This window comes from Oncorhynchus keta, chromosome 9 (genome assembly GCF_023373465.1).
Source record: "Oncorhynchus keta strain PuntledgeMale-10-30-2019 chromosome 9, Oket_V2, whole genome shotgun sequence".
Taxonomy (NCBI): Eukaryota; Metazoa; Chordata; class Actinopteri; order Salmoniformes; family Salmonidae; genus Oncorhynchus; species Oncorhynchus keta.
This window is the reverse complement of record NC_068429.1, coordinates 43,154,422-43,180,649: the sequence shown is the minus strand read 5'-3', so window position 1 is coordinate 43,180,649 and position 26,228 is coordinate 43,154,422. Positions and strand designations below refer to the sequence as shown.

The 26,228-nt window shown below is 41.0% G+C and overlaps 2 protein-coding genes across 6 annotated transcripts in view; one reads left to right on the top strand and one right to left on the bottom strand.

The window, feature by feature from the left end:
• Positions 1-809: 809 nt before the first annotated feature.
• Positions 810-26,228, bottom strand: LOC118387885 (spindlin-W). Of its 5 annotated transcripts, none has more exons than XM_035776699.2 (7): positions 25,445-26,228; positions 19,624-19,683; positions 18,956-19,045; positions 5,809-5,854; positions 3,929-4,188; positions 3,441-3,674; positions 810-3,078 (listed from the first exon to the last, which is right to left on the bottom strand). In XM_035776699.2, exons 3-7 carry the CDS (start codon positions 19,008-19,010, stop codon positions 2,879-2,881), a joined length of 795 nt encoding a protein of 264 aa, XP_035632592.1. In that variant the 5' UTR covers positions 19,011-19,045; positions 19,624-19,683; positions 25,445-26,228; the 3' UTR covers positions 810-2,878. The 5 variants fall into 5 exon arrangements, with proteins under 5 accessions (XP_035632592.1, XP_035632590.1, XP_035632591.1 ...); XM_035776697.2 differs by having other exon boundaries at positions 18,956-19,081; positions 19,593-19,683; positions 25,445-26,227; XM_035776698.2 differs by having other exon boundaries at positions 18,956-19,081; positions 25,445-26,227.
• Positions 24,607-26,228, top strand: part of LOC118387884 (hippocampus abundant transcript 1 protein-like) — a 39,917-nt gene continuing 38,295 nt past the window's right edge. Inside the window, exon 1 of the mRNA XM_035776696.2 lies at positions 24,607-25,146. Within this exon, the coding sequence (XP_035632589.1) occupies positions 25,144-25,146 (3 nt within the window). The 5' untranslated portion in view covers positions 24,607-25,143. The remainder of the gene's footprint in view (positions 25,147-26,228) is intronic.

Sequence of the window (26,228 nt, the reverse complement as noted above, 5' to 3'; positions counted from 1 at the left end):
AAAGAAAAGGGAATGAAAGGGAATGTCACAATAAGAAACACACTGAACATAGAAAAACTTTAAAAAAATGAGAGATACACACATGCATCTCACTTTTCACACTAACTTCCACTTACAGTTCTGTTTTCGCTACTCATGCAAAACAAATGGTCTTTTTTTCTATCCCACAATGAACTGACATCAAACACAGTACAACACTACAGTATGCAAGTGTGAAAGGCCAATTCATCAAACCCTTTCAATTGTTTTCTGAAGGTGACATCTTGCATAAAACACAAATCAGTTTGCGGCTTGGAATACAACAGGTTATAGAAGATATTTACTTGTGTGTAGCTTTTCTGGTATAGAGGGGCTTTATACTGTATGCGGTCTTCAAATTCTAATCTTTATTATAACCGATATACATACTCTCAGGTTTTTCTATCCATCCCTAAAGCTACCATTCAGTCATAGTTTGTGTATTCTCTATAGAGTAAGCATTAGCTACTCCTCTAACAGAGGGACTTCATCTCAAAATCAGTCACAACAGCTCATCTGTTCTGTTACTACGCAGAATACTGTAAAGGACAGAACTACCCCTCTTCGGAGACTGCATCTGAACATACACTGCTTCAGTGTCATGGAGGGCATGGAGAAAGCAGTAAGGGTGGAGTGTTGGGAGTTACAGTCACATGGAACGTTTACGGTACTAACTAATTAACAGTATCTGTATCTTAGAGGTTCTAGACCACTTAGTTGCCCACTGTTTCTCTGACAACAGGGGTAACGTCCCTAAAGGAGCATACTAAGAGGTCATCTGGTGGTACATGTAGTTTGGTTACACACACACACACACACACACACACACACACACACACACACACACACACACACACACACACACACACACACACACACACACACACACACACACACACACACACACACACACACACACACACACACACACGCAGCAAATAAAAATCTCTTTCAGGGCGAGTAAACCTTTCCTCAATTGCAATATTTCATGCACTCCATAAAGTGGGTGTTGCATTTAAAGTGTTGAATACTTCTTGTGTATTAACAGTTGTGTGAAAAAGTTTCAAAAATCACTCTAGTGCTGTTGTACTGGTACTGCTGAATTTAGAACACTTTTCAGGAGCTGGTATGGAATTTTCACTTCTAAATAATCGTCTTACTTTGCAGTGCTTTTACCATACCGTCTTCAGTTTTTAAAAGGCATGAGAAAACAGTTTACTAAAATGTTACTAGAACAATTAAACAGAAAGTGTGTTTAACACAGAGGTCAAGACGAATGTGATGATTAAGTAAAAATAGTAATGAAAATAGATTTTCCCAACAAAACAAACTGTTGTAAACATATGAATACAGGAACAACAATAAACAATTATTATCTGAATAATTATTGCTGTTATTATGAATGAATAATGAATTATAAGGGTCGAGGGATTTGGCAAGGCATATTAAACTAAATCTTTCTCAGGACAACAGATTAACGCTCTCACTGGTTAACCATTTTTGAATAGTGTTGTTGAGATGATCAAAATATAATTGTCCTTTCGGACAAAAAAAACTCAAACAAACAAGTGCTCTTAAATCCTCTGTTTTCTAAGAAGATTTTTTGAAATTAGTGCTGTGATAGAACTAAATCTGTATCAAACTATCATTTTCTATGAATGTACATTAAATACAGTATAAAGTAAACAAGTTCTTGGAAATAAAATAAAACGTTTGAATCAAAGGGATACCTTGGGATTTTGGGATTTTGGCAATGACGTCCAGTCATTATGCTAACGCTAGTTAGCAATTGCATTAGAGCTAGTTAGCAACTTCCTTCAAACTGCACGCAGAGACATACACATGGTATCCACGACTTCATCTGACTCTGGGGAAGTAAATGAGGGGCCTCATTGCCAAAATCCCAAAGCATCCTTTTAAAACACTGGACACCTCCCTCTCGTAACTTCCACACATTTCTTTGCTCACTGCATATGTTGTTGCATATCTTTCAACATCACAAAGAAACAAATGTAATCATAGTCAGGGTTTGAATGATTCTACGAGACTGAAACAAACCCAACTACTGTAGTTACTGACCACCGTAAGATATGGGGACTCCAGAACTGCATGTACAAAAAAAACAAAAATGAACACAAGTACAAAAAAAAAAAATGAACACAAGAGCTCATACACTCACACATATATAGGAGATACATTGTTATGACTGGCTTGGTCATCAAATCACTGAAAAAAATCGAATGAGATGCCAACCAACTTTATATGCAGTGTGCAAATATAAGGCTTGATATCTTTTCCCTGTCTTCCCTTAGAGATTGATGGGATGTATCCATAGGATCACTCAACTACAGGGGATAGACAGTGGACGAAACAAATTGTGGCCACTAATTCAGATGCACAGTGCCCCCTTTTTCCTTCTCTGACTAGAGCTATCAGAGATGTTTCATGACTAGAAATCCAAAGGCTTCAGTGAAATATCCAATCCAGCTGTCCGTCTGTCACATCTCAAAGAAGCATTTGCACGAAACGTTGAAGAGATATTTTGGGAAAATTGGTGGATAAGATAAGGTTCCATGTGGTGATGGTGGTGCTTGATCGTCTTTCCTGCATGGTAGAGTTTCCCCACAACCTCCGCATCCATCGTTAACTCCCCAGACAGGCCTCCTGTCCTCTGGGCCCATCGACCCAGTAGCCTTTTCACACTACCGTGCTGACCCGAACCAGGCTATACTGGCTCGCTATGAAATATTTTTCCCCCACATAGTCCTTTTCAGCAATGGCGGATAGACACGTAAACAGACCAGCACTGCTCGATTCGACTCAGTAGTGTGAAAAGGGGGTCATAGGTCAAAGGTGGCCCTTAGGAGGTCTTGACCAGGTCGTAGACGTAGATGTGGAAGTCGTCGTCGAACTTGATGAAGTAGACGGAGGGTTTGGCCTCCACCTGGTGGATGACCATGCCGGTTCGTTTGGAGCCGTCCTCTTTAGCGTACTCAACCTGTTTCCCCACCAGACTGTCCACCACCTCCCCCGGCTCCCGCTCCGCCGGCGTAGCGTCATCTAAGAGACAAACAACAACACAAGTTTAAGTTCATTTGCCATATGTAACTCATTCGTGGGAAATCATTGGAAACTCAAACATGTTCACCTATCTATTTATTCAACCTGGCTCATCTCTTTTACAAGAGAGACCTTGAAGAACACAACGCTTTTATCATGAAGAGAGAGTAGCCTGTTATCATCATGAAAAGCAACCCACCCATCATCAGGCGAGTATAGACGTTATAAAGGCTCATGCATGCTTATAAAATGTTCATAAACCCGTACACACATCTTAGCTTTAAGCAGTCTTTACAATCAAGAGAGAGAGAGTGGTCTATTGTCATTTTGAAGTGCAGCCTAACTCCAAGGACAGGACTAACTTGAGTCAGGCATGATCCTCAGGTCTCCCTCCTTGTAGTCGTCTAGGAGCTGGTACATGTACAGGACGGGGTCTTTCTCGTAGGTGATAAAGAACCAGGTATTCATGATGGGTGCCCGGGCCAGAACCATGCCCCTCCACTCGTCTTTAGTTCCGTCCTCCGTCTCAAACATGTGCTCCACTGCCTTCCCTATCATCGTGTCAGCCAGGTTGACGTCGCTGATGCGCGTAGAGGCTGCAACAGAGTACATGGTACCATCTAGTTTCAAGGTTATTTGCCACATTTAACGTATACATTGGAAGACTTACTAACTCGCGAATATCAACGATCAAACTCACAATTCATATTATTAACATTTGAGGAGAACCATGAACGGTGTAACACCATTAGAGCACAAATAGAAACTTGTCTGCGACTTTGTGTTAATCAATCAATACCAAATGACAATCGACATAAACAACATGTATACATAGACCAAAAGGTCTTACATTGACGGTCAGGGAGCACCTCGAGGCCCTGTACCCTCTCATCTTTATGCAGCTCCAGGCCATAGACACAGTCGAAGCCGTCGTACTTGATGAGGTAGAGCGAGGGGTTGACGGGCACCTGGTCCAGCACCGTGCCTTTCCACTGCGACTGAGATGTAGCGCTCCCCTCCTTCCAGATGTGCTGGATACGACAGCCCACGATGTTACGCCGTGGCGCCGACGACACTGCCTTGTTGGGGCCCATGCTGTTCTTTTGTTTCCTGAACGATGTTTCAGATAACTTATGAAAAAGGGGAATTTGGGGAACAAACATCCACTTAGCCAATGAAAAGGGTGAAAACCTGATGGCTGTCAGTCCCTTACATTAGCTACTAATCTAACTAGATCCATTTCATAGTACAGCAAATAGACTACAATATTGAATTGATTAAATATATACAGTGCATTTGGAAAGTATTCAGACTCCTTGACTTTTCCCCCATTGTTACGTTACAGCCTCATTCTAAAATTGATGAACACATTTTTTCCCTCTCATCAATCTACACACAATACCACATATGACAAAGCAAAAACGGAAATATCACATTTACATAAGTATTCAGACCCTTTACTCAGTACTGTGATGAAGCACCTTTGGCATTGATTACAACTTTGAGTCTGGGTATGACGCTACAAGCTTGGCACACCTGTATTTGGGGAGTTTCTCCCATTCTTCCCTGCAGATCCTCTCAAGCTCTGTCAGATTGGATGGGGAGAGTCACTGCACAGGTATTTTCAGGTCCCTCCAGAGATGTTTGATCGGGTTCAAGTCCAGGCTCTGGCTGGGCCACTCAAGGGCATTCAGAGACTTGTCCTGAAGCCACTACTGCGTTGTCTTGGTATTCCCATTGGAAGGTGAACCTTCACCCCCAGTCTGAGGTACTGAGCGCTCTGGAACAGGTTTTCATCAAGGATCTCTCTGTACTTTGCTCCGTTCATCTTTCCCTCGAACCTGACTAGTCTCAGTCCCTGCCGCTGAAAAACATCCCTATAGCACGATAGCAAAGAGTTCAATCTTGGTTTCATCAGACCAGATAATCTTGTTTCTCATGGTCTGAGAGACCTTCGTGGCTTTGTTTTTGCTCTGACATGCACTGTCAACTGTGGGACCTTATATAGACAGGTGTGCCTTTCCAAATCATGCCCAATCAATTGAATTTACCAAAAGTGGACTCCAATCAAGTTGTAGAAACATCTCAAGGATGACCAATGGAAACAGGATGCACCTGAGCTCAATTTCGAGTCTGAATACTTTTGTAAATAAGTTATTTCTTCTTTTATTTTTAATACATTTGCAAAAATTACACACCTTTATTTGCTTTGTCATAATGGGGTATGGTGTGTAGATTTATAAGGATTTAAAAAAATGTATTGAATAAGACTGTAAGGTAACAATGTGGAAAAAGGCAAGGCGTCTGAATACTTTCCAAGATGCATTGTAGCCCATGGCAATATATAGCCTATGGCTTTCATTCCCTGGATCTGTCTACATGAGACCCGTAAAGACTGTGTACTTTGAAGTGTGAATATAGTACTGACCATACCATGGTAGTGTGTCACTGCACAGCTGATACTAGCCCAGTATTCGCTTCAGCAGGCCACTAAAGACCAGTATCAGATATTCAGGTATTCAGCGTGGCACTACTAGACTAAATAATCTATGTATCTTATCCACTGTTCTCTACGTAGTCAAAAGTAGGCTGCAGATGGTTTTAGCTATTCATTTAATAGGCCTACTAAGCAAAATGTCTATTCAAAACAGTTGAATGCTGAATGTTGTACAAATGCACAATCACAACGGGTACATAATAGCTAAGGTAAGTAGGGGATTCCTGGCTTACTTGTGGGAGTTCTTTTTCTTCATATTTGCAGAAACACCTGAGTGCCCTTAAAAACAAAAACATTTTTTAAAATTATTCTAATGCAAATTAATGTAGTACATCTATTCAGTAGCTAAGTTACTCTACTCTTATAAGTATGCTAAATGTACCTGATTATTATCTGAAGATAACAAAAGCAACCCCCTCAAATGACACCCTATTCCCTATTATAGGCCTACCGAGTACTATGTTTGATCAAAGCCTCTATGGGCCCTGGTCCAAAGAAGTGCATTATTAAGGAAACACAACTAGTGCACTATAAAAGGGAATAGGTGTCCAGGTGTTTCCAACATCACCAGGCAAGCTGGATCCTGGAACTCACAAGGCTGGCAAAATGAAACGAGAAACACCTGGAGGTGGGAGCTTGAGGCAGATACAAAGAGAACCGGCTTAGAGTGGAACGATCTAGAGAAGACTGCCCAGAAAATAGCAGAGTTGTCATGATAGCAGAAGTTTGACTTTGATACCAGGTTAAGTATCATGACACTCAATACCATCACAACACTCGATACCACAGCAACAACAAAAACGACAAAGTCACAGAATGGCACTTGACCCAGACAGATCTTTTGAGGTATAATTACATTTCACATTTCACATTCATCTTTTTTCAGAGACAGTCATGTATGCATTAATGAATCAATTATACAACCACTGACTTCCGTTTTTACCAATCTAATTACAGTTGAAGTCGGAAGTTTACATACACTTAGGTTGGAGTCATCAAAACTCGTTTTTCAACCACTCCATAAATTTCTTGTTAACAAACTATAGTTTTGGTAAGTCGGTTGGGACATCTACTTTGTGCATGACACAAGTAATTCTTCCAACAATTGTTTAGAGACAGATTATTTCACTGTATCACAATTCCAGTGGGTCAGAAGTTTACATACACTAAGTTGACTGTGCCTTTAAACAGCTTAGAAAACTCCAGAGAATTATGTTTTTTATTTTATTTAATTTCACCTTTATTTAACCAGCTAGGCTAGTTGAGAACAAGTTGCAACCTGGCCAGGACAAAGCATAGCAATTTGATACATACAACAATAACACAAAGTTACATGTGGAATAAACAAAACATAGTCAATAATACAGTAGAAAAATAAAACAAAAAAGTCTATATACAGTGAGTGCAAATGAGGTAAGATAAGGGTGTTAAGGCAATAAATAGGCCATGGTGGCGAAGTAATTACAATATAGCAATTAAAACACTGGAATGGTAGATGTGCAGAAGATGAATGTGCAAGTAGAGATACTGGGGTGCAAAGAAGCAAGATAAATAAATAAATACAGTATGGGGATGAGGTAGATAGATGGGCAGTTTACAGATGGGCTATGTACAGGTGCAGTGATCTGTGAGCTGCTCTGACAGCTGGTGCTTAAAGCTAGTGAGGGAGATATGAGTCTCCAGCTTCAGTGATTTTTGCAGTTCGTTCCAGTCATTGGCAGCAGAGAACTAGAAGGAAAAGCGACTAAATGAGGAATTGGCTTTGGGGGTGACCAGTGAGATATACCTGCTCGAGCGCGTGCTACGAGTGGGTGATGCTATGGTGACCAGTGAGCTGAGATAAGGCGGGGCTTTACCTAGCAGAGACTTGTAGATAACCTGTAGCCAGTGGGTTTGGCGACGAGTATGAAGCGAGGGCCAACCAACGAGAGCGTACAGGTCGCAGTGGTGGGTAGTGTATGGGGCTTTGGTGACAAAACGGATGGCACTGTGATAGACTGCATCCAATTTGTTGAGTAGAGTGGTGGAGGCTATTTTATAGATGACATCGCCGAAGTCGAGGATCGGTAGAATGGTCAGTTTTACGAGGGTATGTTTGGCAGCAATGAGTGAAGGATGATTTGTTGCGATATAGGAAGCCGATTATAGATTTAATTTTGGATTGGAGATGCTTAATGTGAGTCTGGAAGGGGAGTTTACAGTCTAACCAGACACCCAGTTATTTGTAGTTGTCCACGTATTCTAAGTCAGAGCCGTCCAGAGTAGTGATGCTGGACGGGTGGGCAGGTGCGGGCAGTAATCGATTGAATAGCGTGCATTTAGTTTTACTTGCATTTAAGAGCAGTTGGAGGCCACGGAAGGAGAGTTGTAATGGCATTGAAGCTCGTCTGGAGGTTAGTTATACAGAATGGTGTCGTCTGAGTAGAGGTGGATCAGAGAATCACCAGCAGCAAGAGCGACATCACTGATGTATACAGAGAAGAGCGTCGGCCGGAGAATTGAACGCTGTGGAACCCCCATAGAGACTGCCAGAAGTCCAGACAACAGGTCCTCCGATTTGACACACTGAACTCTATCAGAGAAGTAGTTGGTAAACCAGGCGAGGCAATCATTTGAGAAACCAAGGCTGTCGAGTCTGCCAATAAGAATGTGGTGACTGACAGAGTCGAAAGCCTTGGTCAGGTCGATGAATACGGCTGCACAGTAATGTCTCTTATCGATGGCGGTTATGACGACATTTAGGACATTGAGCATGGCTGAGATGCACCCATGACCAGCTCTGAAACCAGATTGCATAGCGGAGAAGCCATGTCATGGCTTTAGAGTCAATTGGAGGTGTACCTGTGGATGTATTTCAAGGCCTACCTTCAAACTCAGTGCCTCTTTGCTTGACATCATTGGAAAATCAAAAGAAATCAGCCAAGACATTTTATTGCATGACATAAGTATTTGATACATCAGAAAAGCAGAACTTAATATTTGGTACAGAAACCTTTGTTTGCAATTACAGAGATCATACTTTTCCTGTAGTTCTTGACCATATTTGCACACACTGCAGCAGGGATTTTGGCCCACTCCTCCATACAGACCTTCTCCAGATCCTTCTGGTTTCGGGGCTATCGCTGGGCAATTCGGACTTTCAGCTCCCTCCAAAGATTTTCTATTGGGTTCAGGTCTGGAGTCTGGCTAGGCCACTCCAGGACCTTGAGATGCTTCTTACGGAGCCACTCCTTAATTGCCCTGGCTGTGAGTTTCGGGTCATTGTCATGCTGGAAGACCCAGCCACGACCCATCTTCAATGCGCTTACTGGGGGAAGGAGGTTGTTGGCCAAGATCTCGTGATATATGGCCCATCCATCCTCCCCTCAATACGGTGCAGTCATCCTGTCCCCTTTGCAGAAAGGCATCCCCAAAGAATGATGTTTCCACCTCCATGCTTCACAGTTGGGATGGTGTTCTTGGGGTTGTACTCATCCTTCTTCTTCCTCCAAACATGGCGAGTGGAGTTTAGACCAAAAAGCCCTATTTTTGTCTCATCAGACCAAATGACCTTCTCCCATTCCTCCTCTGGATCATCCAGATGGTCATTGGCAAACTTCAGACGGGCCTGGACATGCGCTGGATTGATCCATGATGGCGTAGTGTGTTACTAATGGTTTTCTTTGAGACTGTGGTCCCAGCTCTCTTCAGGTCATTGACCAGGTCCTGCCGTGTAGTTCTGGGCTGATCCCTCCCCTTCCTCATGATCATTGATACCCCACAAGGTGAGATCTTGCATGGCGCCCCACACCGAGGGTGATTGACCGTCATCTTGAACCTCTTCCATTTTTGAATAATTGCGCCAACAGTTTTTGCCTTCTCACCAAGCTGCTTGCCTATTGTCCTGTAGCCCATCCCAGCCTTGTGTAGGTCTACAATTATATCCCTGATGTCCTTACACAGCTCTCTGGTCTTGGCCATTGTGGAGAGGTTGGAGTCTGTTTGATTGAGTGTGTGGACAGGTGTCTTTTATACAGGTAACGAGTTCACACAGGTGCAGTTAATATAGGTAATGAGTGGAGAACAGAAGGGATTCTTACAGAAAAACGAACATGTCTGTGAAAGTGGTTGGTAGGTGATCAAACTGGTTGGTAGGTGATCAAATAGTTATGTCATGGAATAAAATGCAAATGAATTACTTAAAAATCATACAATGTGATTTTCTGGATTTTTGTTTTAGATTACGTCTCTCACAGTTTAAGTGTACCTATGATAAAAATTACAGACCTCTACATGCTTTGTAAGTAGGAAAACCTGCAAAATCGGCAGTGTATAAAAAATACTTGTTCTCCCCACTGTATATATATAAAAATCCTCATCAATCTACACAAAATACCCCACAATGACAAAGCAAAAACTGTTTTTTAGAAGTTTTTACAAATGAGAAACAGAAACACCTTATTTAGATAAGTATTCAGACCCATTGCTATGTCATTATGGGGTATTGTGTGTAGATTGCTGAGGGGGAAAAATACTATTTAATCAATTTTAAAATTAGGCTGTAACGTAACAAAATGTGGAAAAAGTCAAGGGGTTTGAATAATTTCCGAATGCATTGTGTGTCTATAGTGTATGTAGTCACCTGAGCTGAGCCATAAGGGAGACTAGCAGGCCTCTACCACCCCACTATCAGATTGGGGGGCAATATATGCTTTTTATTTCACATAATTTAATCACCATCAACCACTTCACATTTTTCCAGATTGAAAGTGTTTGAGTTAGTAATGTATCAATATAATAGCCATGGCAGCTATTACAATGAATAGTGAATATAGCACACATTTGGATTTCACCCCCATCTCAAAAGTAATGTTTTTGATCGTTTGGTAGTGTTTAGGGAGTGAGGATCTCCTGCTTCAACCATGCGGTGCTGCTCGCAAAACTGATTGCTGTCCTGATTATGAAGTAATAAACTTTCTATCTAAAAATGACCAAATACACAGATTGTTTAATGCTGTAACTGGCACACCATCAAATCATATAAACAAACAAATGCTGCAAAATATGTATATTTAGCCTCAGTATATACCATAAGTAAAGAATTGTTGTTTACATAATTTAAACTTTGATAGATAAATGCATTGAAAAGCATTTCCCTACACCCACAATAACATCTGCTAAATATGTGTATGTGACCAATACAATTTGATTTGAAATATCGCAACCAGCTGGTTGAGTTGCCCAATTAGACTAAACTAATTTCGTATTGGAATTTGTAAATCATCGAAAAAACTATACATGAATTTACATTATGTCTGCTTCATTTACTAGTAATGGAAGATAGGCCTAGTTAAATGGGGACTGATATCAAATATCTATAAAATGATATGTCAAAATATGAATATTAAATGAATTATATATGAATAATAAAATGCATGTAAATTCATTCGTTTACAGTTTATATGCTTAGAAAACCAGTAAAATTAAATGTGCTGAATGATATTGTGAAACATATTGTAGATAACAGTAAATAATGATATGGATTTAAAAATACACATATACATATATATTTCCACAAAGACATCCCATCATATTTTTCCATTGTCCATTATCACTAGCTTTGACTTAATTAAACTCAAGGCCCTTTTAAGGATCTCGTCCCTCACAGATAATTTGTAAAAATCCAAATAACTTCACAAATCTTCATTGTAAAGGGTTTAAACACTGTTTCCCATGCTTGTTCAATGAACCATAAACAATTAAACGAATATGCACCTGTGGAATGGTCGTTAAGACACGAACAGCTTACAGACGGTAGGCAATTAAGGTCACAGTTATGAAAACTTAGGACACTAAAGAGGCCTTTCTACTGACTCTGAAAAACACCAAAAGAAAGATGCACAGGGACCCCGCTCATCTGCATGAATATGCCTTAGGCATGCTGCAAGTAGGCATGAGGACTGCAGATGTGGCCAGGGCAATAAATTGCAATGTCTGTACTGCGAGACGCCTAAGACAGCGCTACAGGGAGAGGTGGAGGTGGAGGGTCCGCCATGGTCTGGGGTGGTGTGTCACAGCATCATCGGACTGAGCTTGTTGTCATTACAGGCAATCTCAACGCTGTGAGTTACAGGGAAGACGTCCTGCTCCCTCACGTGGTGCCCTTCCTGCAGGCTCATCCTGACATGATCCTCCAGCATGACAATGCCGCTAGCCATACTGCTTGTTCTGTGCATGATTTCCTGCAAGACAGGAATGTCAGTGTTCTGCCATGGCCAGCGAAGAGCCCGGATCTCTATCCCATTGAGCACGTCTGGGACCTGTTGGATCGGAGGGTGAGGGCTAGGGCCATTCCCCCCAGAAATGCCCGGGAACTTGCAGGTGCCTTGGTGGAAGAGTGGGGTAACATCTCACAGCAAGAATTGGCAAATCTGGTGCAGTCCACGAGGAGGAGATGCACTGCAGTACTTAATGCAGCTGGTGGCCACACCAGATACTGACGGTTACTTATGATTTTAGCAGGACAGTGAACACGCGCTGCCTGTTAATTATCGATAGGCTGTTTCAACTTGTCAATTTTTTTTAAATAACAACAGTTTGAATTGAGGTGTGTTCCACCTCATTAATTCACATTGAAGTAGCCAATTTCAGTGTTGCAGACAATTTATGTTTGAGGCTTTACTGAGCCTCTTCGAGGACAGCCCAAGCACTTCACCAATGCTTCTGCAGATCAAGTATGCAGACATTTGCACAGTTTTGCATGAATTGGAACATTTTCTGGCTGGCGCTCGCTTCCTTACGAATAATAACTGGACATGTGTGCGTTCCTTTCAAAGTAAGTGCCTTATTTTCTGTAATTCGTGTTGTTTCTACTGTAGCATACATTATGTATATACAGTTGAAGTCGGAAGTTTACATACACCTTAGCCAAATACATTTACTCAATTCCCTGTCTTAATTCAGTTAGGATCACCACTTTATTTTAAGAATGTGAAATGTCAGAATAATAGGAGAGAGTGATTTATTTCAGCTTTTATTTCTTTCATCACATTCCCACTGGGTCAGAAGTTTACATACACTCAATTAGTATTTGGTAGCATTGCCCTTAAAATTGTTTAACTTGGGTCAATTGTTTAACTTGGGTAGCCTTCCACAAGCTTCCCACAATAAGTTTGGTGAATTATGGCCCATTCCGCCTGACAGAGCTGGAGTAACTGAGACAAGTTTGTAGCCCTGCTTGCTCGCACATGCGTTTTTCAGTTCTGCCCACAAATTTTCGATACGATTGAGGTCAGGGCTTTGTGATGGCCACTCCAATACCTTGACTTTGTTGTCCTTAAGCCAATTTGCCACAACTTTGGAAGTATGCTTGGGGTCATTGTCCATTTGGAAGACACATTTGCGACCAAGCTTTAACTTACAAACTTTAATGTCTTGAGATGTTGCTTTAATATATGCACATCATTTGTCTCCCTCATGTTGCCATCAATTTTGTTAAGTGCACCAGTCCATCCTGCAGCAAAGCACCCCCACAACATGATGCTGCCACCCCCACAACATGATGCTGCCACCCCCATGCTTCACGGTTGGATGGTGCTCTTCGGCTTGCAAGCCTCCCTCTTTTTCCTTCAATCTTAACAATGGTCATTATGGCCAAACAGTTCTATTTTCATTTCATCAGACCAGAGGACATTTCTCCAAAAAGTATTTGTCCCCATGTGCAGTTGCAAACCATAGTCTAGCCTTTTTATGGTGGTTTTGAAGCAGTGGTTTCTTCCTTGCTGAGCGGCCTTTCAGGTTATGTCGATATAGGACTCGTTTTACTGTTGATATAGATACTTTTGTACCGGTGTCCTCCAGCATCTTCACAAGGTCCTTTGCTGATGTTCTGGGATTGATTTGCACTTTTCACACCAAAGTGTGTTCATCTCTAGGAGACAGAATGCGTCTCCTTCCTGAGCGGTATGACGGCTGCGTGGTCCCATGGTGTTTATTCTTGCGTACTATTGTTTGTACAGATGAACGTGGTACCTTCAGGCGTTTGGAAATTGCTCCCAAGGATGAACCAGACTAGTGGAGATATACAATTTCTTTGCTGATTTCTTTTGATTTTCCCACGATGTCAAGCAAAGACGCACTGAGTTTGAAGGTAGGCCTTGAAATACATCCACAGGTACATCTCCAATTGACTCACATGATGTCGATTAGCCTATCCGAAGCTTCTAAAGCCATGACATCCTTTTCTGGAATTTTCCAAGCTGTTTAAATTCCCAGTCAACATAGTGTATGTAAACTTCTGACCCAGTGGAATTGTGATACAGTGAATTATAAGTGAAATAATCTGTCTGTAAACAATTGTTGGAAAAATTGTTGATTTCTTTTGATTTTCCCATGATGTCAAGCAAAGAGGCACTGAGTTCGAAGATAGGCCTTGAAATACATCCACAGGTACATCTCCAATTGACTCACATGATGTCGATTAGCCTATCAGAAGCTTCTAAAGCAATGACATAATTTTCTATATTTTCCAAGCTGTTTAAAGGCACAGCCAACTTAGCGTTGGTAAACGTCTGACCCACTGGAATTGTGATACAGTGAATTCATTATAAAATAAATAATCTGTCTGTAAATAATTGTTGGAAGAATTACTTGTGTCATACTTAGTCAGTTGTATAACTGCATGCCTTGAAATGTGTCTTCCACATTTAACCCAAGGGCTGACTTAAATTGACATCCACTAATGTAGCCTACATTTTCCGGTTTGGATGATTGTGTATGCTGTCACTACTGCATCCAAAAATAAACGGGTCACATTCAGGACATAACTTTGTAAGAACTGTGTTTGTAAAAAAACAGTGTGGCTAGCTCAAATCCTGACTGCTGCGTCACCCATGGATTTTTTCCACAGTTTGTGTTAAGGTGGGATTAAAATGTATTTGACTGTAATTGTTTTGTCAACGATCTACACAAAATACTCAGTCAAAGTGGAAGAAAAATTATAACATTTTACTAATATATCTTAATTACATTCAACCCCAAGTCAATACATTAGCAATTAGCATATCCATAACATGATGCAGCCAGTACCATTCTTGAAAATATGAAGAGTGGTACTAAGTGATCTATTGGATTTGCCCCAAACATAATGCTTTAAATTAAGGACAAAGTTTTTATTCTGTAGAGGCTTCCTTCATTTCGCTCTGTCATTTACGTTAGTATTGTGGAGTGACTACAATGTTGTTGATCCATCCGCAGTTTTCTCCTATCACAGGCATTAAACTCTGTAACTGTTTTAAAGTCACCATTTGCCTCACGGTGAAATCTCTGAGCGGTTTCCTTCCTCTCCAACAACTGAGTTAAGAAGGATGCCTGGGTCTGTGTAGTGAGGGGGTGTGTGTTGATACACCATCCAGTGTAATGAATAACTTCACCATGCTCAAAGTGATATTCAATTTCTGCTTATTTGGTGCCCTTCTTTGCGAGGCATTGGAAAACCTCCCTGGTCTTTGTGGTTGAATCTGTGTTTGAAATTCCCTGCTCGACTGAGGGACCTTACTGATAATTGTATGTGTGGGGTACGGAGATGGGGTGGTCATTCAACGATAATAGGGTTTAACATGATTTCACACAGAGTGAGTCCATGCAACGTATTGACTTGTTAAGCAACGTTTTACTCCTGAACGTATTTAGGCTTGCCATAACAAAGGGGTTGAATACTTATTGATTCAAGGCATTTCAGGTTTCATTTTTTATTAATTTGTAAACATTTCTAAAAACATATTTCCACTTTAACATTATGGGGTATTGTGTGTAGGCCAGTGACACAAAATCTCAATTTAATACATTTTCACTTCAGGCTGGAACACGACAAAATGTGGAAAAAGTCAAGGGGTGTGAATACTTTCTGAAACACTGTATATAGGCTATAGCCAGATGAGAGATGTGTCTCTGGTCGCTTTCTTTTATTCCGGTAAAACACAATTTCCCAACAGCATTTGAAAACAATAACCAATTACAGTGGTTGCCACTCAATTAATAAAGCCTAATATTACGCAACCATTTTACAAGCATTTGAATGCTGGAGGTGCCCATGCGTCGATGTGCTAGGAATAGGCCGCTTACCTTTCGCTTCGCACACTGACCAACAGCGCGCAGTTTGACTAGGCGACTAATATATTGCCTGGGGTTGTTAGTCATACGAAATTACTTGTAAATCAATGACTGTCAATGCAGTTACATGCTTAGTTCGAGACTGAATGAGAGGACATATCAGTTGTCACCACAGATGAGATGTATTTTCGGAAGGTAGAAAGAAAGTAAAAAAGCAATTTCAGTGAACCGGCAGACCAATGCACTCATATCTTAAACATTTGAACCTACTGATCAACGACATTTGCATAGAAGAAGCAATCTCTTTTTTTATATAAAAGTGTGCGTTGTCTCTTTAAAGGGTAACTCTCAACCCCAATTTAAGCCTTTGCGCCTTGAAATGTAAAAGTAAAAAGTAATTCAGGTGAGAAGTTGTGGGTTGGGAGAATTGCACATAAATATTCATTTTGGGGGTATTTCATTTTTATTTATTTAACCTTATTTAACTAGGCAAGTCAGTTAAGAACAAATTCTTATTTACAATGACGGCCTACCAAGGTAAACTTTCTCAATAAAACAGCCTACTTACCAGAGGTCCACTGGCACGCTCTGATAATACAATTATGTGCATTGCGAGCAAATACGGCACTGGGCAGTTAGGACAGTTAACCCCTGTATGGGTCGTCACAAGTTACCACAGCCACAAAGTCATATTGGCCACCTAATTCTACAACGTATCTTATTAAAATTTGAATTTAAACATAACCACACTGCTAACTTTCCCCTAACACAACCCCTAACTTATGCCTAATTTTTTGTTTTCATTCATTTTTATGCTATAGCCAGCCTGACTTTGTGGCTGTGGTAACTAGTGGAAACCAGTGGTAAGGCGCCAAGTTCCCGAGTTCCTGACACCTATATTACCACTTGCAGTGTAAATTCGAATCATGGGGCGCAAAAAAAAATCGTTGAAATGTGGACTAACATTTATTGTGTTGGAAAGAAAATAACAATCATCCCTTGAAAATTACGATTTAGGGGCTCAATTGGATGGGGGGGTGGGGGGTTTATGCAGTAACTATTTTTCCAATGGTCAAATTAACTGACAGATTGGTCGTGGGTACTACATAAAAACTACTACCAGGGCGACCTCTCTCACAGGTATGCTTTCACTTTTCAGAATTCAAAGTGTGTGGGCAAGGCATGAATATTGTAAATAAAGGATAAAATATAAGATATCTACCCCATCTGGGGTTAGAACTCGCGACCATAGACGGGTTGGTTGTTTAGCAACAAAACCAAGGCACGCGCAACTACTTGGAAAAAATAGAGGGGGTTAGCTTAGGTTGTTGACATGTATAGTTCGTCTCCAATGTTTATTGAAAACATAAATACATTTGCACAAATACATGGTTACAGGTGTTGGTTATCTGGCAAGCGAAATTTAGCCATATTAGCATTGATATGAAATCAGTCAAAACAAGACATCTATATTCGAATACTCATACCAACTACACGAACTGTACTACTTGTGACGTAAATTGAGTATGTAGTATGCTTTTTGGTCATAGTATAGATATAGTTAGTATTCCAAAAGTTCCCAGATGTCATACTTCGCCAAAATACGAAGTGTTCAAGCAGTTGACACTATTTCTGTGCTTTTAGGGCTCATATTGAAATTCTTCAGAAAATGGGCGTGGTTTCACAACGTTTTCAAATTTGAAGAAAATGGCGGAAAATATGCAGCTGAAGTTGGAGAGCAGATACAAAGTTCATTCCTTTAACTAATTATGACAAATGTTTAAGAACATGTTGAGCAATGTAATAAAGTAATGACTTTTCAAATAAGTTACGTTACACGTTATGTTGGCTGACAATTTGTTAGTTACGCTATCCTTACGAACCGCATAGCATTACAACAGTATGTATCGGTATGTTAGTTAGTTACTTAACATTAGTTGGCTACTATTCCAATGAACTTGCCAGGCAGTATATTAACTATATGCTAACTAACTACCCCAATATTTATTGATTTGATTATTCACATCATTCTTAGCTAAGTGGTATAGTCGTTGTGAGTTCTCAATGGATATTGTTCATTTTGGCTATCTACTCTGATTTCAGAGCACTCTCGTCTGAGTGTGCCAGAGCGCAGAATTACTGAAGGATTTACAAACGCTCAACGCCTATTGAATATGGCCAGTGTCAGTAAACTTCTGCAAAAACAAGCGTAATTAAATTGTTGCCAGCAGCACAGTTAGTCACCTGGATAACATTAAAACAGCCTAACCTGCTCTGCTAGGGTGAGTAAAATGGTCAGAGTGGGGTGTTCTCTCATTTGTGTCTGGAAGTAGCTAGCAAGCTAGCCAACGTTAGCTTGGGTGCTTGACTACCATTGTGAGGTGAGAACACTCGCTTGGATCAACCCTACTCTTCGGCCAGAGCATCCAAATAGACAATCTGACAACGCTCTGGATTGAATTTATGAACACACCCGAAACTAGCAATAGGTTGCATAGCAACCTCAACTTAATTAATTAACTTAAACTCAACTTAACTTAACAAATCAACTTCAGGTAGACAGCCGAAGCCTAATACATAAACTGAAAGGATACTGTTAGTTTACAGTATACTAAAATGAACTAATAGTATGTAATATATACTCATTAAGTATGTAGTATACAGTATGTTAGTATTGGTATTCGAACACAGCTTTAGTATCAAAAACAAGATGAAACGAGCCACTTATGATTCCCCACATGGCAGTTTCTTGTCATTCTTTCTAGGAATCTGGCCATCCAAAATCACAACAACATGCTGACTTTTGCCCCATGGAAGCGTGCATAAAGTTTTCGTGACGTTGTCAGCTAACCCATCTATTGAGCTATGAGCCAACTGTCCTAGCGGACATGCGCCCCCAATCAGTCATAGTAGTTGAGAAAAAATACAAGGAATCGAGATGACTACCATTGTCATCTATTTCTTATTGCGATGGATGTAGCTATGAATATAAAAAGGTATAATCCTCATAGGGCACCTCGATAGACAGACTTGATCCTCTTTCAAATCAGTAGACGCCATGAGACATTTGACAGAAGTACCGAAAGTAATACAAATTCTAGTACTGAACCGTTTCTCATGTTCTAGTATAAAAAAGTACAGACATTTCAGCTTACCATACAACACTAGAACAGAGTGCGATGTAGAGGAGTCATTGATGGCCTATGCTCCCAAAGTAAGTAAAGGGAATGGGATGCCATTTGGGATGCAGAAAAACACATCTATAAAGAGCCTGATTAAAGCCAAACTAACCTGCATCAGCTCTGGATCTCTGGCCCGGCGCGCTCTTCCTGAATGGGGTCTTCATTCATCAGCATATAGGGGAGCAGCCTAGCTGCCAGACTAGGGTGAAAATATCTATGATACCAAGTCTGGGGTCTAAAAATATGAACGTAATGAAAACATTAATGATTTATGTTATAGCCCAGAGAGATGGACAACAGCCAGGGAATAAATCTTAATAGAATCCAGTGGGTCCAGTCAGAGGAAGTGAGATAGTGAAAATCTATATGGCAACCAATTCAGAAAATGGAAACTGCCCACTGGGCACAGACGTCAGTTCAACATCTAGTTTTGATTTGCATTTGGTTGAGTTGTCAACCAACATGAAATCAACAAAAAATGTCACCATGTCATTGGATTTAGGTTAAAAGTTGGGTGAAAAAATTACGAAATGCCCTTATGTTGATGACTTTTTGCAAATCCAATTATTTCTCCACGTTGATTCAACGTCAACATATTGTTTTTTGGGGGTTGAAATGATGAGGAAACAACTTTTATTCAACCAGTTTTTGCCCAGTGGGAGGGAGGGAGTTAAAAAGTAAAGTGTCTATCTATGATACCCAGTGAAAGCTGAAAAAAGGGATAGGGACGGATTATAATATTCAACCCAGATTGCCCAATGATGGTTAAGGACTGACTTCGGAGCAGGCGGATGGCTCTGTTCAGGGATGACGGTCACGTCAGGTCTCTGCGAAGACCTGCAAACCAAAATAAATTATAAAGGTGATTATAAATTGGGTGGTTCGAGCCCTGAATGCTGATTGGCTGACAGCCGTGCTATATCAGACCGTATAGCATGTGTATGACAAAACATGTATTTTTACTGCTCTAATTACGTTGGTAACAGTTTATAATAGCAATAGCAACCTTGGGGGTTTGTGGTATATGGCCAATATACCACAGCTAAGGGTTGCATCCAGGCACTGTCTGTTGTGCCTAAGACCAACCCTTAGCCATGGTATATTGGCCATATATCACACGCCCTTGTGCCTTATTGCTTAATTCTATTGAGCCACTTTTAAAAGACAAATTTTGCACATTATCTCAAAAAAGAGGAGAACATTGTGTTTCATATCCATTACATACCAAAGCAGACACCCCAAATATTGTGGGCTAAATCATCAAGATGTACAGTACCAGTCAAATGTTTGGACACACCTACTCATTCTAGGGCGTTTCTTTATTTGTACCATTTTCTACATTGTAGAATAATAGTGAAGACATCAAAACTATGAAATAACACATATGAATCATGTAGTAACCAAAAAATTGTTAAACAAATCAAAATATATTTTATATTTGAGATTCTTCAAAGTAGCCACCCTTTGCCTTGATGACAGCTTTGCACACACTTGGCATTTTCTCAACCATTCCAGGTGAATATCTCATGAAGCTGGTTGAGAAAATGCCAAGATAGTCACCTGGAATGCATTTAAATTAACAGGTGTGCCTTGTTAAATGTAAATTTGTGGAATTTCTTTTCTTCTAAATGCGTTTGGGCCAATCAGTTGTGTTGTGACAAGGTAGGGTTGGTATACAGAATATAGCCCTATTTGGTAAAAGACCAAGACCGTATTATGGCAAGAAAAGCTCAAATAAGCAAAGAGAAATCCATCATTACTTTTAAGACTTGAAGGTCAGTCAATCTGGAAAATTTCAAGAACGTTGAAAGTTTCTTCAAGTGCAGTCCCAAAAACTATCAAGCACTATGACGAAACTGGCTCTCATGAGGACTGCCACAAGAAATGAAGAGTTACCTCTGCTGCAGAGGATAAGTTCATTATAGCTACTAGCTTCAGAAATTGCAGCCCAGAGTTCAAGTAACAGACACATTTCAACATCAACTGTTCAGAGGAGACTGCGTGAGTCAGGCCAGACTTGACCAGCATAAAAACATCCTGTGGCGTTCTGCATTAGCATCGAATAGCATCAAATTGCAAAAATCACTACAAATCAGCTGGATTAGACAATCTGGACTCTCTCTTTCTAAAATTATCCGCCAAAATTGTTGCGACCCCTATTACTAGGCTGTTCAACCTCTCGTGTCGTTTGAGATCCCCAAAGATTGGAAAGCTGCCGCGGTCCCCCCCAAGTTGGAGACACTCTAGACCCAAACTGTTATAGACCTATATCCATCCTGCCCTGCCTTTCTAAAATCTTCGAAAGCCAAGTCAACATACAGATCATGCAATCTGGTTTCTATGCAATTTGTGCACTATGCAATCTGGTTTCCGAGCAGGTCGTGGGTGCACCTCAGCCACATTCAAGGTCCCTAAACGATATCATAACCGCCATCAATAAAAGACAGTACTGTGCAGCCGCCTTCATCGACCTAGCCAAAATAGCCTCCAACTACTATTAAACTGGAAGTAGTCTATCACAGTGCCATCCGTTTTGTCACCAAAGCCCCATATACTACCCACCATTGCGACCTGTATGCTCTCGTTCGCTGGCCCTCGCTACATTCGTCGCCAAACCCACTGGCTCCAGGTCATCTATAAGTCTTTGCTAGATAAAGCCCCGCCTTATTTCAGCTCACTGGTCACCATAGCAACACCCACCCGTAGCACGCGCTCCAGCAGGTATATCGCACTGGTCATCCCCAAAGCCAACACTTCCTTTGGCCGCCTTTCCTTCCAGTTCTCTGCTGCCAATGACTGGAACAAATTGCAAAAATCCCTGAAACTGGAGACTTATATCTCCCTCTCTAACTTTAAGCATCAGCTGTCAGAGCAGCTCACAGATCACTGTACCTGTACACAGCCAATCTGTAAATAGCCCATCTGTAAATAGCACACCCAACTACCTCATTCCCATATTGTTATTTATCTTCTTCCTCTTTTGCACCCCAGTATCTCTACTTGCACATCATCATCCATCTGCACATCTATCACTCCAGTGTTAATGCTAAATTGTAATGATTTTGCGTCTATGGCCTATTTATTGCATTACCTCCCTAATCTTCTACATTTGCACACACTGTACATAGATTTTTTGATTGTGTTATTGACTGTACGTTTGTTTATGTGTAACTCTGTGTTGTTTTTGTCACACTGCTTTGCTTTATCTTGGCCAGGTCGCAATTGTAAATGAGAACTTGTTCTCAACTGACCTACCTGGTGAAATATATATATATATGTTTAAAAGTCTTTCATGGTCGAATTGCTGCAAAGAAGCCACTACTAAAGGACACCAATAAGATGAAGAGACTTGCTTGGGCCAAGAAACATGAGCAATGGACATTAGACTGATGGAAATCTGTCCTTTGGCCTGATGAGTCCAAATCTGAGATTTTTGGTTCCAACCGCCATGTCTTTATGAGACGTAGAGTAGATGATTGGATGATCTCTGCATGTGTGGTTCTCACCATGAAGCATGGAGTAGGTGGTGTGATAGTGTGGGGATGCTTTGGTGGTGACACTGTCAGTGATTTATTTAGAATTCAAGGCACACTTAACCAGCATGGCTACCACAGCATGCAGGAGCGATACGCCATCCCATCTGGTTTGCGCTTAGTGGGACTATCATTTGTTTTTCAACAGGACAATGACCCAACACACCTCCAGGCTGTGTAATGGATATTTGACCAAGCAGGAGAGTGATGGAGTGCTGCATCAGATGACCTGGCCTCACCCAACATCAACCCAATTGATATAGTTTGGGATGAGGTGGACCACAGAGTGAAGGAAAAGCAGCCAAAAAGTGCTCAGTATATGTGGGAACTCCTTCAAGACTGTTGGAAAAGCATTCCAGGTAAAGCTATTCGAGAGAATGCCAAGAGTGTGCAAAGCTGTCATCAAGGCAAAGGGTGGCTAATTTGAAGAATCTGATTGGTTTAATGATTGGTTTAACATTTTTGGTTACTCCATGATAGTTTTGTTGTCTTCACTACTATTCTATAATGTAGAAAATAGTAAAAATAAAGAAAATACCTTTGGACTGGTATTGTAGTTTTAAAAAAAACAATTATTTCTTCCCACTGGTGTGGGGATGTCATGGCAACAGTGAGAGACCCTGATTTCATGTGTATTATCGATAGAAGTGATGATCGCCAAGGTGAAGGAGAAGCCTGTTTTGTTACCATCCACCCTATGTCACTCAAATTTTACCATTAGATACCAGGACTAGGCTAATCAAAACACTAAATTAGCCCTGTTTTACACATATAATTAGAATGATTCATCAAATCAGTCATGAAGAGAATTAATGAATGATTCAAATTGTATGGTCCTTCTCCTACCACAGGGGTGCATGCTCAGCCCCCTCCTGTACTACCTGTACACCCATGTCTGTGTGACCATGCACGTTTCCAGCTCAATCATCACGTTTGCTGACGACACAACAGTGGTAAGCACGATTACCAACAACGATGAGATGTGGCCCTGGGAGAGTGGTGGCAGGAAAATAACCCCTCACTCAACGTCAACAAAACAAGAGAGCTGATCGTGGACAGGAAACAGCAAAGGGAGCACGCACCTATCCACATTGACGGGGCCGCAGTGGAGAAGGTGGAAAGCTTCAAGTTCCACTGCGTACATATCACTGATGATCTCAAATGGTCCATCCACACAGACAGTGTGGTGAAGAATGCGCGACAGCTCCTCTTCAATCTCAGGAGGCTGAAGAAATGTGGCTTGGTCCCAAAAACCATCACAACCTTTTACAGATGCACAACTGAGAGCATCCTGTCGGGCTGTATCACTGCCTGGTACAGCAACTGCACCGCCCGCATCCGCAGGGCTCTCCAGAGTGTGGTGCGGTCTGCCCAATGCATCACCGGGGACAAACTACCTGCCCTCCAGGACACCTACAGCATCCAATGTCACAGGAAGGCCAAATATATCATCAAGGACATCAACCACCCGAGCCACGGCCTGTTCACACATCTATTATCCAGAAGGGCAGGTCAGTACAGGTGCATCAAAGTTGGAACCGAGAGACTGAAAAACAGCTTCTATCTCAAGGCCATCAGACTGTTAAATAGCCATCACTAGCCGGCTTCGCAACCCTGCACCTTAGAGGCTGCTGCACTATATACATAGACATAGAATCACTGGCCACTTTAATAATGGAGCACTAGTCTTAATAATGTTTAAATAATGTTTACATACTGCTTTACTCATCTCATATGTATATACTGTATTCTATTCTACTATATTTTAGTCAATGCCTCTCCGACATTGCTCAATCTAATATTTATATATTTCTGATGTCATTCTTTTACTTTTAGATGTGTGTATTGTTGTGAATTGTTTTATATACTACTGCACTGTTGGAGCTAGGAACACAAGCATTTCGCTACACTCTCAATAACATCTGCTAAATATGTGTATGTGGCCAATAACATTTGATTTGAAATACTGTCTGCTTGCATAACAGTGTCAATGATTACACACTCATTCACATTTTGTCAAGAGATACTGAAAGAAAAAAAAATAATATATATATATATATATATATTTCTCCACTCCTGTTCTCAAGACAAAATTAACATTTGTTATATAATTCCTCTGCAAGAAATGGATGAATCAGCAGGAGTTCATGTTATAGTACGTGTCCATATATCAGTTACTATTCAATTTAACCCATATACTTAAATTAGGAAAATTATGTTTATTCATGGTTACAGGGATATTCATGATCAGGATATCACGGGTTAATATAAACAGTATATCAAAGGTTCATGTAAACAGTTTATCCCCGAATATGACCATAAAAGGCTCTGATTGGTCAATCCGACATCTGTGGCAGTACAGCATTTACTGAGATGCAGCCTCCGCAGATGTCAAGCCTTTCATACTTCTTGCGCTGAGCAGAGCAATTGTGAAGGAAGTTGTCGGGGAAGTTAGTGTTTATACAGGATGTACCGCCCCCACCTACCGTCAACCAATCATGTCGATGCGGTCCTATACGGAGCCCTCCGCATAGTTCGGAAGGGCAAGGCGATGCGGTCCTATACGGAGCCCTCCGCATAGTTCGGAAGGGCAAGGCGATGCGGTACAGAGTTTGTCTTGCCTCTGCATGACTACGCAATTGCGTCACGCCCTCCATACTAAGCCTCCGACTACATTTTGGGATCAAGCCTAAATTGACATTAAGCGGGATATGAGCTACTATCAGGAATACTGTGCGCATGTAAACGTGGTCATGGTCTTGAAATGGTAAGAAAAATGCAGTCTGCAAACAGCGCATAATTAGCTACACTAGCCAACGTTAGTGGCTGCAGCAGCCAATGTCAGCCATATTGCATTACTATTAACCGCAGTCGAACAAAGGATGTACTGTACTCTGGCTGACAAGAAACACATTTTCAAATGACAACAAAAATGACTCAAACCAGCCTACTTCCCACCCCAATTTTGAAAACCCATGTTACGCGCGCATAGAGACCTTTTCGAATTCATATTTGTGGTTGGCTTCCTGTCTGACAATATATGTTTGTCTGTCGGGATATCTTACCCGCTTTATTGTGAAATTATAGCAAGATATGAAGGATATTTTCGTCTCCCGTTTGTCCCCTGTGCCAAGCCAGTCTCCGTTTGATGGCAACACCGATTCTATGGCCAAAAACCTTCCCCTCTTCTTCCGCTGCCAAATAGTGTTACAGCACGAGAAACAATTGGCGCAGTAAATTCCATCTTCCTGCAAAATAGTGAGTCATTGCGCGTTCTCCGAACCGACAGCTCTGCACCTGCGCATGTGTGACTGCGACAGGGCTCGGAACAACTTGAGGACAAGAAAACTATTTGAGTAAACTATTTAATTGACAACCAGTCTTGTCAATGTCTGATTAAATTAATAATGATCCTTTACCTATAGGCTACATTTTGTTGTATTATCTATAACCATGCACCTGCCAGGTTCGCCTAATTTGCCCACATTTAGAATAGAATGTAATATGCCCTAATTATTTAAATGTATTCTCTAAAAAGTGTAATCCTTCAGTGTGGCATTTGAAAGAAAAGGGAACAGAAGGTTTGTTTTATGCAGATATGACAAGACTACAAAGAGTATTGCATTGCCTTCCAACATTTTAATGTACATGATGCGGCGACATGAATCAACAATTCAGTTAATTATTCTCCTTCACAACCTATTCCCTAGGCCTATCCATTGGGGGTCTTAGCATGTAAATCTTGGTAGGGCAAACTGATTTATTTGTTTATGCATGCCAGCAAAGCCACTACACAAAACAATTGATTAATTGCACTATAATGGTGGCAAACTGTGCCCACAAACTGTT

Coding starts and splice junctions, on each gene's coding strand:
- LOC118387885 (XM_035776699.2), bottom strand. CDS start 19,010: ATGAAGACCCCATTCAGGAAGAGCGCGCCGGGCCAGAGATCCAGAGCT. Junction 5,855..18,955: donor GAGATCCAGAGCTGATGCAG/GTTAGTTTGGCT, acceptor TTTGTTTTTAAG/GGCACTCAGGTGTTTCTGCA. Junction 4,189..5,808: donor AAGAAAAAGAACTCCCACAA/GTAAGCCAGGAA, acceptor AACATCGTTCAG/GAAACAAAAGAACAGCATGG.